The 17,089-nt window shown below is 38.8% G+C and overlaps 2 protein-coding genes across 2 annotated transcripts; both read right to left on the bottom strand.

The window, feature by feature from the left end:
- Nucleotides 1–211: 211 nt before the first annotated feature.
- LOC111320839 (uncharacterized) lies at nt 212–6,912 on the bottom strand. The gene is made up of 2 exons (XM_022923544.2): nt 6,586–6,912; nt 212–4,255 (listed from the first exon to the last, which is right to left on the bottom strand). Exons 1-2 carry the CDS (start codon nt 6,824–6,826, stop codon nt 2,139–2,141), a joined length of 2,358 nt encoding a protein of 785 aa, XP_022779279.2. The 5' UTR covers nt 6,827–6,912; the 3' UTR covers nt 212–2,138.
- Nucleotides 6,913–11,912: 5,000 nt separating this feature from the next.
- Nucleotides 11,913–16,552, bottom strand: LOC111320890 (uncharacterized). Its single transcript, XM_022923625.2, has 2 exons — nt 16,240–16,552; nt 11,913–14,694 (listed from the first exon to the last, which is right to left on the bottom strand). Exons 1-2 carry the CDS (start codon nt 16,472–16,474, stop codon nt 12,677–12,679), a joined length of 2,253 nt encoding a protein of 750 aa, XP_022779360.2. The 5' UTR covers nt 16,475–16,552; the 3' UTR covers nt 11,913–12,676.
- Nucleotides 16,553–17,089: the final 537 nt, after the last annotated feature.

Consider the following 17,089-nt stretch of genomic DNA (forward strand, 5'->3'; position numbering starts at 1 on the left):
AAGTTACGACTGGCTTTTTAGTTTTCAATCTGATTGGTAGCTGGAAGGGTGGCGAGAGTTTTCTGAGCCGATCATAGAGCGAATAAAAACAAAGCTATGGCAAGATCCCTGATTTCTTTCGACACTTAGGTGGAAAAAGCTCTACCAATCAAATGTCAGATACTTTCACTCACGCTCTGTTATCTTCTCCAAGAATAGACAATCCCGCGCATGGTTTATTACAGAATCTTTTATTGTACTTCTTCTAGAATTTAGCAAATGCAAAAGTATCGTTGAACCGGCATAATACTACGAACAATAACTTTTGATGCTAGCATAATACCTAGATTAGAGCATCGAATTCTAAGACGATTGTAACAAGTTACTTTCTATTGGTAGCCAATATTTCAGGAAAGATTTGCTTTGAAAAGCTACCACATTTTTCGATCGCGTCTTTCTTCTTTTCTTAAATCTTCCTTCTCGCTTTCTTGATCAAGGATGTCACTTTGTAAAAATTGACTTGGTTGATCCGGCCAAAATAAGTGCGAAAATGGCAAATTCTATCATGTGAAACGTTGACTCCAATTCTCAAAATTTCAGGAAAATAAACCTAAAAGATTTACAAATGTCTTAAAGAACATTCTCCGTCTAAATTCACGGCCACTACAAAGGGCCATTACAGCTTTATGTTGAAATTATTCCTTGATATAAAAATGCTATTACATTTTTACATAATTTACAAAGTCCAGTTAGTTATAATGCTAGCTGAAGTTACTACATGTATCGGTTCATCACATGATTAGGTATATATTGGTTTCAGTAAGATTTAAGAATAACAAGATGTGAGCTTTTAAAAGCAAGTTATTTACATTCAACCTTTTTATAGTTCTCCTCATTGACTTGATTATCTTGCTCGTAACAGGTTTGAGAGCAGCAAGACACTTATTGCAATTCTCTGAATACGAGTTTCACCTTTTGAAATCATGATATAGGGCGAGTTAACAGTATCCCAATATCCCCAACTAACTATATTTTCCCCGTGCTTCCATATGATACTCAGAACTGATGCCCTTCAATCTTATCATGCGTTGCTCTCACTAGCCCTCTTCTCATTATCAAGGTGCAAATCTACATGTTAGGACTGAATAAAAAAAGCTTAAAGTGAAAGCAGCATAGTATAATCTTTTCTTCAAAAGACATACTCTAAAACCCCAGAGGTAAAGAAGCGCATGTTCCTAACTAAATCCCCCAGTCATCTCTTAGTCTATCAGAGCAGTTTTGAATTGCTGTCGAAAATCCAAAACCAAGTAATCATAGCATCCAATAGGAACAAAGTTTGACATTATCAATAGCCTATTAGAACTCAGAATAAAACAAGTAAAATACCAAAAGCGAAGGGAAATCGGGGGCGAACAAGTCAGAATTATTTTCGTTTGGCAGTCACAGACCGGAGTAAAGCAAAAGTTATGTAATACCGGATTACTGAAGATAGTAAATTGGAAAATCCTCTTATGTAGGAGTATCTTCTATTTTATTCCCTTGCGGTTTCGCGGTATTCGCTTTTTTCGGGAATTGCACTTTTTCCGAATAGCCCAATTCCGAATTACCCTTGGCCTCATTTTTAACACGAGGCTGAAAGTAATTAAAAAATTGCCTATTCATAAACATGACAACAAATGCACCCATAAGGAGGACAAAAGAGGACAAGAAATGCCAAAGGTAGTGCCAGTCGAAAAATTTTAAAATGGCACACTCTTTGTTTTTGTCACGGGAGTTTTCTGGGGACAATGTTTTGTTCGTAGTGGGTAAAATAAGGAAAATGCAAGAAGCTCCCACAAGAGTGATGACGGTGATAACAATAAATGCTCGTCTTTCTCTCAAAGCTTAGCTTTAGCTAAAGCTACAACGATGCTACAGGCAATGCATGAAAACCGAAACACTTGGCTCAGTAAATCATAAAAAGCCCACAAGGCACTCTCAGGGCAGCCAAAATAAATAAAAGCACGTTACATATACTTTTACATTCACAGTCACTGCAAGATTTATCTCGTCATGAACATTTAATTTAAAAGAAGCCCAAGAAACCATCACACGACACCAAATGATCAGGAATCCGATAAAAAAAACCCTGCAGCACTTTGCTGGTCCCAGGATCAGAGTTATACAGTGTATCTTCTGGTAATCGCTTTTTTCGGGAATTGCACTTTTTCCGAATTCATAAACATGACAACAAATGCACCCATGAGGAGAGCAAAAGAGGACAAGAAATGCCAAATGTCGTGCCAGTCAAAAAAACCATAAATGGTGCACTCTTTGTTTTTGTCACGGGAGTTTTCTGGGGACAATGTTTTGTTCGTGGTGGGTTTATAATGGAAAACGCAAAAAGCTCCCACAAAAGTGATGACGGTGATGACAATAAAAATCCCCTGCGAAACTTTCATGGCAGAGCAATTACACTTGTAGTCTTTCTCCCAATTGCAAAGCTTAGCTTTAGCTAAGACTGCAACGGCACTACAGGCAATGCATGCAAACAAAAACACTTGAGCCAGATCGCCAAACCAGTAAATCATAAAAAGCCCACAAGGCACTAGGGCACCCAAAATAAATAAAAACACGTTACATATACTTTCAGATTCCCACTGACAGCAAGATTTAATCTTGTCACGAATATTTAACTTGAAAAAAGCCCACAAAATCATCACAAGCCACCAAATGAACAGGAATCCGATAAAAAAACCTTGCAGCACTTTGCTGGCCCCAGAATCAGAGTTGTACAGCGAGCCAAAGTAATTAAAAATAAAAAGAGGCACAATGAAAAAAAGGAAGAAGTTCGAAGCACCAACTGGGTACTTAACATTGGCGGAATCTGGACAGCGATCCTGCTCTCTGCCATTATACAACAACAGTACAGTTAAACCAGCTATGATAAACATAAAGGCCGAATCAAACTGAAATGTGAACCTGCTTGGGCACAAGTGGTAAAGGGTTGAAAACAATCCCTCAAAGACCAGAGCCCAGGAAAAAGCATACCCAATGGAAAAACAATACCTCTTTTTCATTACTTCGGCAAAAAATATTCTCCTTTTCTCCAGTATCTTTTTTTCCTCATCTAATGTCTTCGTGGTATTATTTCTAGTTTGTGTTTCTAGTTCTGGAATACCTTTCTCCAAAAGATGAAAGTTAGTTTCAGGACATGACAGGACATGTTCTGGTAGCTTGGGGTGTTTCTGAAACTCTTTGGAGTGACTTTTAAACAGAAGAAGCAGCTTGGTTTCCATTATCAGTACCCACACAGCTAAGATTAGGCCATGGATTATGTAAGATAAGTTACTTATCATTAAATTAAATGGAATATCATGACTGACAACTCTGTAACAAAAGTCGTTGTAGTAACAGTTATCTCTGTCACCTTCTTGTATCATGGTATACCAGTTTGCAAAAACAAATTGAAAAGCGCCTACTATAAGCACGTTGCCTACAATACCTGTAATGTAGGAATAGGTCTTTGGACCAAACGAAAACCAGTGATCTTTGATTACCTCCCACAAGTCACAACATGAAAAATTACAAGTATCAGTTTTGAACTGCTCATCGGCTGGATCTACGAGAGACCCTTTGAAGAGAAAAAATGCGCAGAGAGACACTAATATACCAACCCCAAATGACGCAAAAAACAGGGCACAAATGGGCGAGGCATAACTATAATTGAACGACCTTGTCAACTTCAAAGTGACGTTTTTTGACTCTTTAACTTTGACGTCACCTGATATGTTCTTCAGACCAATTCCAATGAACCATCTGGAGACGGAATCGGTTAACGGGGGAACAGAAACTTTGGATAAAGTAAACCGTCCTTTTGTGGCAAAAGAAAGTCGCAGGGATTTCTTTTTGTAGTCAACAACTTGTAAGTTTTCACTGACATCTTCACACGTTTGTGATACTTTCAAGTAGGCAGCAAGGTTTGACTGAGACGTAGCGGTGATGTCCAGTTGTTTATCAGAGATACCTTGAGGTGGAATGAACTGAAACACGCTCACCTCATTTCTCTGTACATTGACTGTGCGTGGTTCATCTAACATGATTTCTGATGCACTTTCGGCTATTTGCACTGTAAAAGACAGTCCTCTGCCTTTTCCCACCACTGATAACAATTTTTCATTGGTCAAACCGGTTGGACAAATGTTGAGAGTGCGCCAAACTGGTGTTGGCTCTGAAAAATCTAAATGGCCGAGAGGAGATGATATACCTTTCTGATACACAGAAGCTTGCAAGAAACCTGAAAGGAAAAAAAAAAAGATGAAGCCCTCCAATGGAGGGATAATGGCTGGCCGACTGTGCTGATCTCCGACTCTGAGCTGGGCTGCTTGTTGTTGACACTGTGCTTTACCTTTTATCCAAGAGAGACGTTTAGTACACACAGTTCTTTAAATTGCTATACATAGGAGATAATTAAGGGTGAGCCCTAGCTGCATATTTTCCCATCATCTTTCATTTCATAAATCACGTTCAAGTTCTGGATGTCAGAGCCGAAATCTTCTTTTATTTCCCTTTACCATTCGTAGGTTATAAGATTACTTGGTCAACATCTTTTGGAAACATAGTTCAAACTTAGGGGCTTTATTTTTCCTCCTACTTGAAACTGCCATGGCCTATCATACGTCCAGGCTAGAAAGGAGAAAACTGGGTTGTCGAGCAAGGTCCCAACTTTGTAAAAAGTCAGTTCGACCACTAAGGCGAAAAGGAGGTAATAAATCAACCTGATAGAGGGGAAGAAGCTGTACATTTAGCAATCAACACTGTTACTAAACAAAGGCATGCCACGCATCCAAGAGTTTTCTTTTTTTGGATGTGGGTTGAGATGGAACACTATGTAACTAATGCTTGCATTTCAAAAGAAAAAAAGCATTAACTACAAAAGATTCCAAACAAAATATCGTTCAATGGAGAGAAAAATATTTAAAAAAACCTTCCAATTTGTCTGAAATAAAGCTAGACATAGGTTTTCGTGGTCCATTTCACTGGCGTCTGAATAGTTTTCCCTTTCTGTAGTCTCCTACGCAACTGTTGTCTAGTCTCGTCACGCAATGCGTTCTCTTTCTCCGTTGCGTGACGAGACCATACAACAGCTGCTAAGGAGATAACGTTAGCCTGTCAGCAGGCTCTCACATCTGATCACAGGCGTTTCTTGCGAGAAACCATTTTCTACTATCGCTTTGTTACTCGTATAGCTTCAGATATGCAGATGGAACATAACGAAACAAACTCCTTTCGTTATCACCAATTCATTCCGTTCCTTCAATTTTGCTTTTGAGCGTTTTTTTTTTTACAGAAAAAAAAAAAGCGTGGACATCGATAACCACCGCTGAAAAATATCAAATACTGCATTAAAAAAACAATAAATCCGCTCTTAGTAACATCCGGTCGCCGCAGGCTGTGAAATAAATAGCTATCTGCACATACTTGTGGTCACTGAACAAGATAATATTGTTTGAAACTAATCCGAGTGAAACTAGACTTTTTCAACTGAGCAGCGCTGATCTCTCTGTCTTTTGGAATTCAGGATCTGAAATTAAAGATTCTTGGATATGCATCGCGTGAGTAGCTGCTGGTCTTTTTGTCGTTTGGGATATAAAATTAATCATTTTTTGGAAAAGTGTCGCGTTTGTAAAGGCCGATCTTTTTGTCTTTTGGGAAATTAAAGATTTTTTCGTGGAAGTGTGCTGGTTGGATATAAAATAAAAGATCTAAAATATGTTGAGCAGTCAGGAACGAGTGAATAAGTCCAACTTATAGTACAAGAAGTACTCAGGGGGGGACATGGGGGTTTGCGGTTTTTTTGTTTCCTGCGGTATTTCGGAAATTTTAACCTCGAGTTGCGGTTTGCAGTATTCCCGAACTTGCAGGATGCAGTTTTGATAAAATTTTGGATGATGTTAGAAATTATCTCCCAAGTCCTTCACCGTTTTCCAAGCATTTTCCAGTTTCCAGTTGTTTCGGAAACAGGCTGAAATCGAAAATTACCTGACTTAACAAAAACATTTTTCATCCAAAGTTATTTGCGTGTTATTTGCCCTAGACATGACATACAGATCTCAGGTGTCCCTTGGTGCATAGGAGAAGATTTCTTTCGCGATATTGCGATATTTGCTGAATGTTTTTGCGGTTTTGCGGTGTTCAGAACCCGACTTCATGTCCCCTTTATACAGTGCACTGCAAAACGGCAGCAGCTGGCTGTAGCTGTCTGTAGATTGGTTGAATGTTGCGATAATTTTGCTCGGGTTTAACAGTAAGTTTCGGAAATAATGACCTTCGCAAGCGGCGACCATCTCGAGAAATGCGGCGATTCTTTATAAGTTTAAATGAAAAATCTCAAAAGTAAGGACTCTGATACCCACATAATTGTCTGTACAAGCAGAGAGCGGCCACAGTAAAAGCTGCAAAGCGGACCTGAATTAACCAGGAAATTTTCGGTAATTTCGAAAACACTCTTGGATTACAAGCTTAAAGGATAGAAAAGGAATGCGACTTTGTACCTTCATTTGAACCAAAATTCGTCATTCTAAGTGTAAGTCAGATCTCTCTACAAAAATAGCCTGATGCCCTCACCTTTGTTGTTGTCCATCCTAATAGTTCTTATACGCAAAAAGCTCCAAGGTTTGTCCAGCTTCAAAGTGCAACTACGTATTATATAAATTTCGGCGGAGAATTTTCCAGTGATCTCTATTACATCACTATGGACATTTGAATTTACAGTCATGTCGGACGAACAAATTGCTTGAAGGTGTCCGCAGGCTGAGGGGCACCAAGCGAGTTGGAGTAGGAATGCATATAAAAGGATTGAAAACATTATTGAAAAGCAATTCTAGTGTTGCTGTATATTTAGACAGCGCCCTTTCTGGTTTGCTATGTTGCTAACGAATAAACCGTTTCTTTATGCCTCTGTATCATAGAAGGCAAATTTACTAAATGCTGATTGGCTGAGACAGCGGTTTTCTTATTTTTTATTCCCAAGAATGGTTTCGGTTGTCAAGAGGGCAGGATTACTTGCTCCTGATTGGTGAAAAGTTGCTTAGCAATGAAGTGTTGATGTTGTTGAGATCCGATTATAGCTTTTTTTCTAAATAGGCAGCCCTTCATGTTGGAGCCAAGGGGGAAATTGATGTACAAATTTATGCGAAGAAATGAAAATAGTAATACTGTTAAAATAAAAAAAAGAGATCGTAAATCTGGACCAGAATTTTTGAATGGTGGGTGAACAGAAAAGACAAAAATAAAAAACTTAAAAGCTACGATCGCAAAGTGCCAGACGTACACTGTGGCACTCATCCGAAAAAATATATCTATACAGAAAAAAACAGAATGTTACCGTGAACTCTCCTCTTACAAAACTCCCCGAAGATTCTTCGGGACAAAAAAAAATTATTTTGGTGTCAGATAAACGGTGTGTAAGAAATACAAGAACTCTGGAAATCCAAATTCAACATCAAGTCATGGCTCCGAGTGAGGACGACAAGCCGCTATTTATGATTAAGACTCCAGCAGCCGAAAAGAGGAGAATTATGTCATCGACAATGCCTTGCTGATGCAAGACGAGCACTCTAACCACTCTTCCCTCTCTCGGAGATGCAAAAAGCTCCCAGTCAGTAGTTGTATAAAATTACAGCCATTTGGATGCGATGATCGCCGGAATCAGTGAGAACCATCCCTCACAATCCAGGCTAGGCTCAGCCCGTCCGCGCGAATCTTTCCCTAAGTTCTGGCCTTGATTCAGCTCATTTTGTTCAGACTAACTAATTAATTTAAACATAGTTTTCGTTCGCGGAAACGACTCGTTGAATTGAAATTTAAACAAAAGGTAATTTTGTCGATTTGTCTTCTGTATTTTAAGAATGAAATGTTCATTAAATCGATCGGTTGGTTTGATTAATTATAATCTATCATGGCATTTAGCGAATTTTCTAGAAGAGCATCGCGCGTGATTTGCGTGTTAACAGAGAAATAAAGTAGCCTTGAAGTATACTCTGCTCTGTTGTAATTTACGTAGGAAGTGGCTAGAGCACGAAAGAATACGTAAGGAAAAAAAACGAGACGTAGTAGTGTCTCGCCGTACTTCTCGAGTGCTTCAGCCGCTTGCTAGGTGCTTTACAGCATAAGGGAGCACAGTCAATGCTTCTTTATTTGTTTTGTGTTCTGATAAAACACACTCTTTCAACCAATCAGAACGTGCGTTATATCCAGACTTTATTTTAAATCGTACTAATGATCCTCATCATAACACTTTTGATAGAAAATAATGGACATACGTACCAAAGTACACACTGTACGTACAAAATACATACGCGGACATAGTACCAAAAGGACTGGAACGAGACATGCAGTAAAAGGTCACATCGTCATTTGACAAACAAGGCGTTTGGAAGGCCTGTGTCTTGTTGGGTTTGACGCACTGCTTTTCAACATATAGTGAGGCCGAACGGATCTTTCCATGGTTTAAAATTCTGTTGTACATAGCTTTTCTCTGACTATGATTTTGTGGCTACTGGTGGCTTCTCTAAGAGACGAAACCACATATGTTATCGAAATGAGTGAGTGATGGTAACATTACAATATCGAACTTCACTCGATTTTGACCCAATGTCATCTTTTGTTTTTTCCGGATTGTCCTCGCCGGTCGATATTCGCGCAAGAAAAATAATTGTTTAGTGCTAAAACAACCCAAAATGTCATTTTTTCAGTTCTTGCAGTGACACTACAAAAGGCGATAAACGTCTGCCAATCATTTCAGGATGGCACTTGATCAAAAAACAAAATTTTTCCTAACAGAAATATCTAAAAGATGTGATCGGCACATCGTGAAAACTCAGTAGAAGATATTTTTTTCTTTGAACAGAAAGCAGTTTACCTTTTGAATCTGGTAATTGTTCCAAGTAGATCCGAAGTTCTAAGTTTTTCAGTTCTTGCCGTGATACTAAGAAACTGATAAACATATCAAAATAATTTCGGCGTGTAATTGGAAAAAAACCTTTTCCTTTCAGAATTACTGAATAGATATAACCTGCAAATCGTGGAAGCTTTGAGGAACTTTTTGTTATTCGAAGAGAAAGCATTTTACCGTTTGGATCAGCAAATTATGCTCGAGAGAACCGCTTAAGTTGCGGAGCGATCAAGCTGCGAAATTTACCTTCAGTTCCAGGGTGATCCCGATGAAATGAAACGATGGAATGGCGGAACAGCGTTCCAAATAATTACAGGGCAATACTGATTATGGAACAGTGTAACAATTATTATTGAGCTGATCACCTGGTGGAAGAATCTGGAGTTGTGTATCCACGGCACTAACCGTGTTGGCTACTAAAGATGCACCATCAACTTTTAACTCTGCGAGAGACTCTTTGAAAAGAAAACTGTATGCGATGATACACACTACTACAACAACCAGAAGTTATGCAAGAAATAGCATAGGGCAGAAATCGGTTTGGTATAATTATAATCGAACGACCTTGTCAGCTTCAAAGTGAGATTTCACTGAGTTTGATGTCACCTAATAAGTTCTTCAGACCAATTCCAAGGAACCATCTGTAGACGGAATCGGTCAACCGGAGAACGGAAGCTCTGACAAGGTAATCCGTCCTTTTGTGACAAAGGAAAGTAGGAGCGATTCATTTTTAGTAATCAACAACTTCTAAGTTTTCCTGGATATCTACCATATTTGTGATACCTTCAATGTAGGGATAGTGTCGTACTCTACTACTACTGTTTGCGTGCTGGTCTCTGAACAAGCTGAGCTGCTTTCTGGAGACACACTTGAAGTTGTGTTTTAAATTCAAAATAGACGTTCACTCTCGCAGTTCTCTTAATATCTTTACACAGTGGGGAATTTAGGGAAGACCCTTGCCCCGTAATTCAAGCTAAAATCAAGTTAGCAAATGACGAATTAATCTCCGAGGCTTTAAGGCTGTTACCAAATGAGCTACACTGAGGAGAAATTAAGAAAGTTCTATATCAGAACCAAAATCTACTTTTGTTTCCTGGACAGTTCGTGCTCTTTTTAATCACAGAAAACATAACAACAGTTCCTGAATTGATCATGGAATTCTGCGAGATCCAAACAGCACCCAACCACATTTACAATTCTTCTGCTGAAACCTTGGCCACGAAGAGAGCAAAAATATTGACATTTCCGTGTCTTGTAACCGACATTGGTTAGGAAAGAATCAACACGGATTTGAATCTACGCTTTCTATTGTGCCCTCAGATTGGGTTTGGTTGTGTGTCAGGTGGCTCTGGTTTCAGTAAACGCACAGTAAGCCTCCCAAATCAAACGTCTTGTTCAAGCTCAACCCGTGTTTTTCTCACAGAATCAGAATATTTTATCAGCAGTTCTTACTTTGGTACAAGAACTGGACCGTACAAGTCTTCTCACTCTTCGACAAGAGATTGACCAACACTCAGAGAACAAACCCTCTCCCGAAGAAAGAGAGGCACTCATAGGCTAAGAAACTGTGATGCTTTTTGGTTTAACTTAGTTATTTGATTTGTATTCGTGGCTGAAAGAACAGACTTCCTTGTGACAATCGGAAAGTATCTTGCAATTTAAGCTATCAGTTTTTGATCGTGGCGTATGGATAACAGTCTTAATTGTAGCGTATAGATGTGAAGTGTGACCGAAATTTTGATCCACATTTCGAAATTCTGCCAAGGACTAATAGCTTGTGCGAATAAAACTTTATTTTTTTTGTGTTCAGGGTCTTCACAGAGAGCGGTTTAACTCAGTATCGTAAAATCCCAAAAGGTTTTGCAACCTCAACGGCCAATCAGAACTCAAGAAAATAAAACCGTAGCTAATAGGACTCCAGAGTGCTAACAGGCACACTGTTTGAAGCGCGGGAAAACGCGGGTGACCAAGTCACAACTAGTCATTAGTTTTGACTCTGAGTGGTGGTCGATAGTGTGGCGGGAGATTGCGAAGCCAATCATAGAGCGAAGGAAAGTAAAGCTGAGGTACAATCATAAAGCAGATGTTGTAGCGTATTGTACTGGAAGTGTTAAAAGGTTGTAAAGGCTGATAGTTTCTAAAGAAACTGTTTGGCGCTGCGTCGGTGGGGGTAACAACATAATTTGAATATATCAACAAAGTTGAAATGTAAATTGGCCACCGTTGCGAAGGCGCTCCGACGAAGGGCTAACGCTCGAAACGTAAGCTTTTATAACCGTAACGGTGTTAAAAGGTTGTGTTTGTAGGCATCCCGTGATGCCTAGCGAAAGTTGTTGTTGTGGTACTCGTAGGCCGCCATGTGGATAGTGTGTGGATTAACGTATTGAAATCAAAGAACATCGAAGGTTTTTATTGCCATACATCTAAATATCACAGATGTGTTAGTCATCATTCACTGTCAGCACTCATCTCTAACGAATACACAACACAGCACACTTTATGTTCCAGAATGCTTTATTGTACTTCTTTTAAAAGGGAATAACTACTAAAGTATTGTCAAACTGACATAATACTACCGTAAACTTGTATCGTAACACTATGACCTAGATAAGAACTTCCCGGACGATTATATTTTACTTTCTATAGGAGGCCAATAGTAAACTTGTATCCTATAGTACTGTTACCTAGATAAGAACTTCCCGTACGATTATGTTTTACTTTCTATAGGTGGCCAACAGTAAACTTGTAACCTAGTACTATTACCTAGATAAGAACTTTCCGGACGATTATATTTTACATTCTATTGGTGGCCAACAGTGGCGTATTCATACCTGTGTGTGTGTACAGCTGCCGGCTTTTCTTCCCTCTGCGTTAATTTTTTTTACTCAAAATGAGGAGGGGAGGGCCGGACTCCCTGGGCCCCTCCCCTAGATCCGCTACTGGCCAATATTTCACAAGAAGTTAGCGATAGAAAGTTACCGCAGTTTTCGATTGCGTCTTTTCTTAAATTTTTCTTAAATTTTCTTAAATTTTCCATTTTCGCTATCTAGATCATGTTGCACTCTGATTTAATAAAATAGCATGAAATGAATTGACTCAGTTGATCCAAAATGCGTGCGGCAAATTCCAACTTGTGAAATATGCTTACCAATTTTGAAATAAGAAAACAAAAAATCTAAAAAGTGAAAAAGATTTCCGATCTAAATTCATGGCAACTACGAATGTCCATTACAGCTTTATGCTAAAATTTTTTTTAATATAAAAATACTAATACAGTTTAATTAGTTAACAAACTCCAGCTGGTTATAATGCTAGCTAAATTTACAATCAATGAATCACCCGATAAAAGTATTGGTCTTGGGAAGATATGAGAGAGGCCGGCAGATGAGAGCTTTAAAGGCAATCTCTTCTTATCTAGAAACCCCAGCCCCGCCCCTCCCCCCTTCATCACTTCCTCTGTTGGAACAGTTTTCGATTGAATGTCAAAAATATCACACCAAAACCAGGGAATCACAACAGCCAATCATAAAAGTGGTTAACATCATCAACAGCCAATAAAAACTCAAATTGAACCAGGCAAACTACCAACCGCGGGCTACCAAATTATGGATAGGTTTCGTTTTGCATCTGATTGGGTGAAGAGGATGACGTGAATTTTCTGAGCCAATTACAGACCGACAGAAGTTAAGAAAGCAAAGTAATTCCGGACTACTTTTGAGGTTCTAACGAAAATTAATTTCCTTCCAATTCCGGTTTCGTGGCTTAAGATTCAGAACTTATAAACATGACAACAAATGCACCCATGAGGAGTGCAAAGGAGGACAAAAGATGCCAAAGGGCGTGCCAGTCGAAAAATCCTAGAATGGCACACTCTTCGTTCATGTCACGAGAGTTTTCTGGCAACGATGTCTTGTTTGTGGTGGGTAGGAATTTGAAAACGCTAAAAGCTGCTATTAAGGTTATGAAGGTGAATAAGATAAAAAGCCTCCGACAAGTTTCCTTGAGGGAGCAATTACACTCGTGTTCGCAGCAACATTCATTGCAGAGGCCTCCCAAAGCAGGAAGCTTCTCCCAAAGCCTAGCTTTAGCTAGGATTGCAACGACGCTGCAGGCAATGCATGCAAACAGAAACACTTGAGCCAGATCGCGTAACAAGAAAATCATAAAAAGCCCACAGGGTACTAGCAGGCCACCCAAAATGAATAAAAAAGTATTACATATACTTTCACATGAATCAGTACTGCAAAATTTAATCTGGTCATTGATATTTAATTTATAAAAAGCCCAATAAACCATCATAAGCCACCAAATGATCAGGAGACCGAAAAATAAACCCTGATGCACTTTGTTGAGCTCAGAATGGGAGTTATAGAGCGCACCAAAGTAGTTAAAAATAAAAAGAGGCACAATGAAAAAAAGGAAGAAGTTCGAGGCGCTAACTGGGTAGTTTACATTTTCAAAGCAATTATACAGCAACAGTATAGTTAAACCAGCTATGATAAACATGAAGGCCGAATCGAACTGAAATGTCAACCTGCTTGGACAGAAGTGGTAAAGAGTTGAAAACAATCCCTCGAAGATTAGTCCCCAGGAAAACGCATACCCGATGGAAAAGCAGTACCTCTTTTTCATTTCTTCGGCAGTCCCGCTAAATTTCTCCAGAATTTGAAGGTACAGCTTTGTTTCCAACCTCAATACGCAAATAGTTAAGATAAAACCATGAATTATGTAACCTAAGTTACTTATCATTAAGTTAAATGGAATGTCATGATCGATAACTCGATAGCAAAAGTCGTTGTAGTAACAATTATCTCTGTCACCCTCCCGAATCATCATACGCCAGTTTGCAAAGACAAACTGGAATGATCCGACCATTAAAACGCTTCCCACAATACCTGTGATATAGGAGAAGGTTTTTGGACCGTGACAAAACCAATGATCTTTTGCCACTGTTAACATGTCTGAAATACATTTTCTCCATTTTTGATACCATTTTAGTTTATTACTTGTATCGTTACGGTTACTGTCTTGATTACCCGATGGCAACTCCCGAAGTTCTCTAGATCTATTGTCCTCACCGCCAAACTTTGTGAGGGATTCCTCAAAAAGCCATAATGCTATGATTGACACCAGAATGCCACCAAAAAGTGATAACAAAATTAGGCCACAAATGGGTGTGACATAATTATAATCGTACGATCTTGTCAACGTTAATGTGACATGTTTTGATTCATTAAACTTGACGTTACCTAAGTTCTTAAGACCAATTCCAATGAACCATCTTGAGACAGAATCGTTCAAAGGGGGAGCGGAAAATCTGGATAAAGTAATCCGTCCTTTCGTTGCGAAGGAAAGTCGAAGACGTTCTTTCTTGTAATCTATGCTCTCGAGGTCTTTCTGGAGATCGACTTCTTTGCAGTTCTGCGATACTTTTAAATAGGCAGCAACTTTGGATTGAGACGTGACAGTTATGTCCAGTTGTTTATCAGAAATATCTTGAGATGGAATGAATTGGAACACGCTCACCTTGTCTCGCTGGACATCAACTGGGTGTGGTTTATCCAGCGCAATTTCGGATACATGTTCGGCTATTTGCACTGTAAAGGAAAGCCCTCTGCCTTTTCCCACCACTGATAACAACATTGCATTCGTGGTTTGATTATTGTTTAAACCGGTGGGACAAATGTTTACAGTGTTCCAAACTGATGTTGGCTCTGAAACGTCCAAATGACCAAGTAGAGACGACTCGCCTTGCTGGTACAAAGAAATGTGCAAGAAACCTAAAGATAGAAAGGATAATTCGGCACAAGAATACAACAACAACTACTAATTAAAAATATATGATTATGAGATTTCGCAATAGCCTACAAGTGTAGTGGAGAGTGTTCACTCTACTGGCTCGCTTGCGTGCTAATTTCTTGATAAAACTGGGCCTCTTGCTAAAGACATTGTGTTCTATATTTTAATTCAAGAGAAACATTAATTGAGCTCACACGAATGTATCTTCACAGGATAACTGCATCTTAGGTCATTGTTTAGACTAATAACAGTCCCTCCTTTTAGCGAAATCTGCCGCGCGAGTCGAAAAAAAGAATCCACGAAAAAAATTGACATAAGTGCGCAAGCTCTAATTTTGACTTATGCGCCGCGAGAGCTCCATGGGTCAAGGGCTCCAAAACCTAGAAAGCAACTTTTCGAGTGCCTGACTCATTGAGCTCCCGCAGCGAATAAGTCAAAATTAGAGCTTCCCGTGGCGCGCTGACGCCAATTTATTTTTTCATAGATCACTTTTTACTCGCGCGGCAGATTTCGCCGAAAGGGATCATTATAGAAAATCAAGTCTGAAAAAAAGGATTGATTAAGGATTAAGGATCTTCTAGGCGCTGTTATCAATACAAGTATTTTTCTTTTCATAAATCACATCCAAGTTCTACAAATCAGAGCCAAAATCTGACCTTATTTTTTTTTAATTAATGCCTTATTTAAACTGAAAAAAAAATAAATCAGCGAATTCAACATAAAAAAAACTGGTATAAAACTAGTGATCAATACATAAAATTCTATTACTGAAAATACAATGCAATTTGCCCTCGATACAAGTTAAGATTGAATTAAAAATTACCAAAACAATATTTACAGTGATAAAAACTTATATACTACATTTGCGTTCAGGTTGTACCTCATTAGATTCTATTAAAAGATTAAAAGTTTTAGTTTTAAAAATTCTCAGCGTTTCGCAAGCACACAGTTCTTTGGGGAGGTCATTCCATTCCTTTGCAGCGGCATACTCGAATGTTCACTGGACCATAGATGGCCCAATGCGCACTCAAAAACTAATTAGTCAAACGAAACTAAATACAAGAAGTATGCAGTAATGAAGCCAGCAGAAGCTGGGCTGATGTGTTTCAAGTTCGAATACCTTTCAGGAACGCTAGTTTACGTTTGCTCTTACAAGGACACTATGTATCCTGAAATAACTCGAAGTTTAGAGATGGCTGTTCTTTTAACCGTAATTTTCGGAAATAAAGATCCTTCGTAAGTAACTACTCCCCCGAAGAATGCATGAGTGGCGATTTAATATAAGTTTAGACATAAGTCTCGAAAGAAAGGATCGGCTGATTTTTGCAATCAGTGAATGGTTTCAGGAAAAGCCGCCAAGTCCTTAACGGATAATTAAAGGTTATCACTTTTGCTAATTTCGAAAACGCTTCCGCATTACTAAAGAATAATCAAGGAATTAAATAAATATCGAGAAATCGTTAAATCCAAAATTCACTATCCTAAAGGTAAGAGAGACCACTCTATCAAACTGGCTATGCTCTCACCTTTTTTGTTGTCATTCCTTTTAGTTTTCATTTGTAATAAGCTCCCGGGTTTATCTAGCTTCAAAACGCAATATAGCTGCAGATAGCTGTCGGTAGATAGCTCGCCAGTGATCGCTATCACTTCACTCTGGACGCTTGAAACAGTCATGCCAGACGAACATTTTGCTTGAGGATGTCCACAGGCTGAGGGGCACCAAGCCAGGAGAAGAAATGCATATAAAAATATTGAAAACATCTTTAAAAGCAAAGCTTGTGTTGCTTTCTTTAGGCAGCGCCCTTTCTCGTTCCACGTGTAGCTGAACAATGGGTCTGTGTCTTTATGCCCAAATGATTCTTAACATGACATTTCGAATCGGAAAGACAATAGTGTTGTCATAATAGATGATAAATTACTGTCTTGTTTTACATATTTCTTTAATAAATATTCAAGGTGAAGCTGCACTAGTTGAATCCACTTTAAAAGTAAGTAATAAAACATCTTTTTGCCCTCGAGAGAAGCCAAAAGCAGAAGCTCTGATTCTATAGCAAAACTTAAGAATAGCATAATGCCAAATTTGCGAGTTTTCCTGAGATTTGAATGTTCTGAGTTTGAATTCAACACCAACAGGATGTTAGAGGAAAACAGTATGCTTCAAAAGCCATAGCTTATTTAACTTCTCCGCATGCATACAAGAGTCAGTACGAACTCATTAAATTGCTCATTCCAAAGAGTAACCCAGCCGTGACTTAATGGTCTCGACCTCTTTCTTCCATCCATGAGCAGTCTTTTTAGATAATTCAGGGTTACTCCAAGAGACATTCTTGACTCAAACAATCTTGATTTACGATGACCGGAAAACAGTTGGAAAAT

This window comes from Stylophora pistillata, chromosome 12, assembly GCF_964205215.1.
Source record: "Stylophora pistillata chromosome 12, jaStyPist1.2, whole genome shotgun sequence".
Taxonomy (NCBI): Eukaryota; Metazoa; Cnidaria; class Anthozoa; order Scleractinia; family Pocilloporidae; genus Stylophora; species Stylophora pistillata.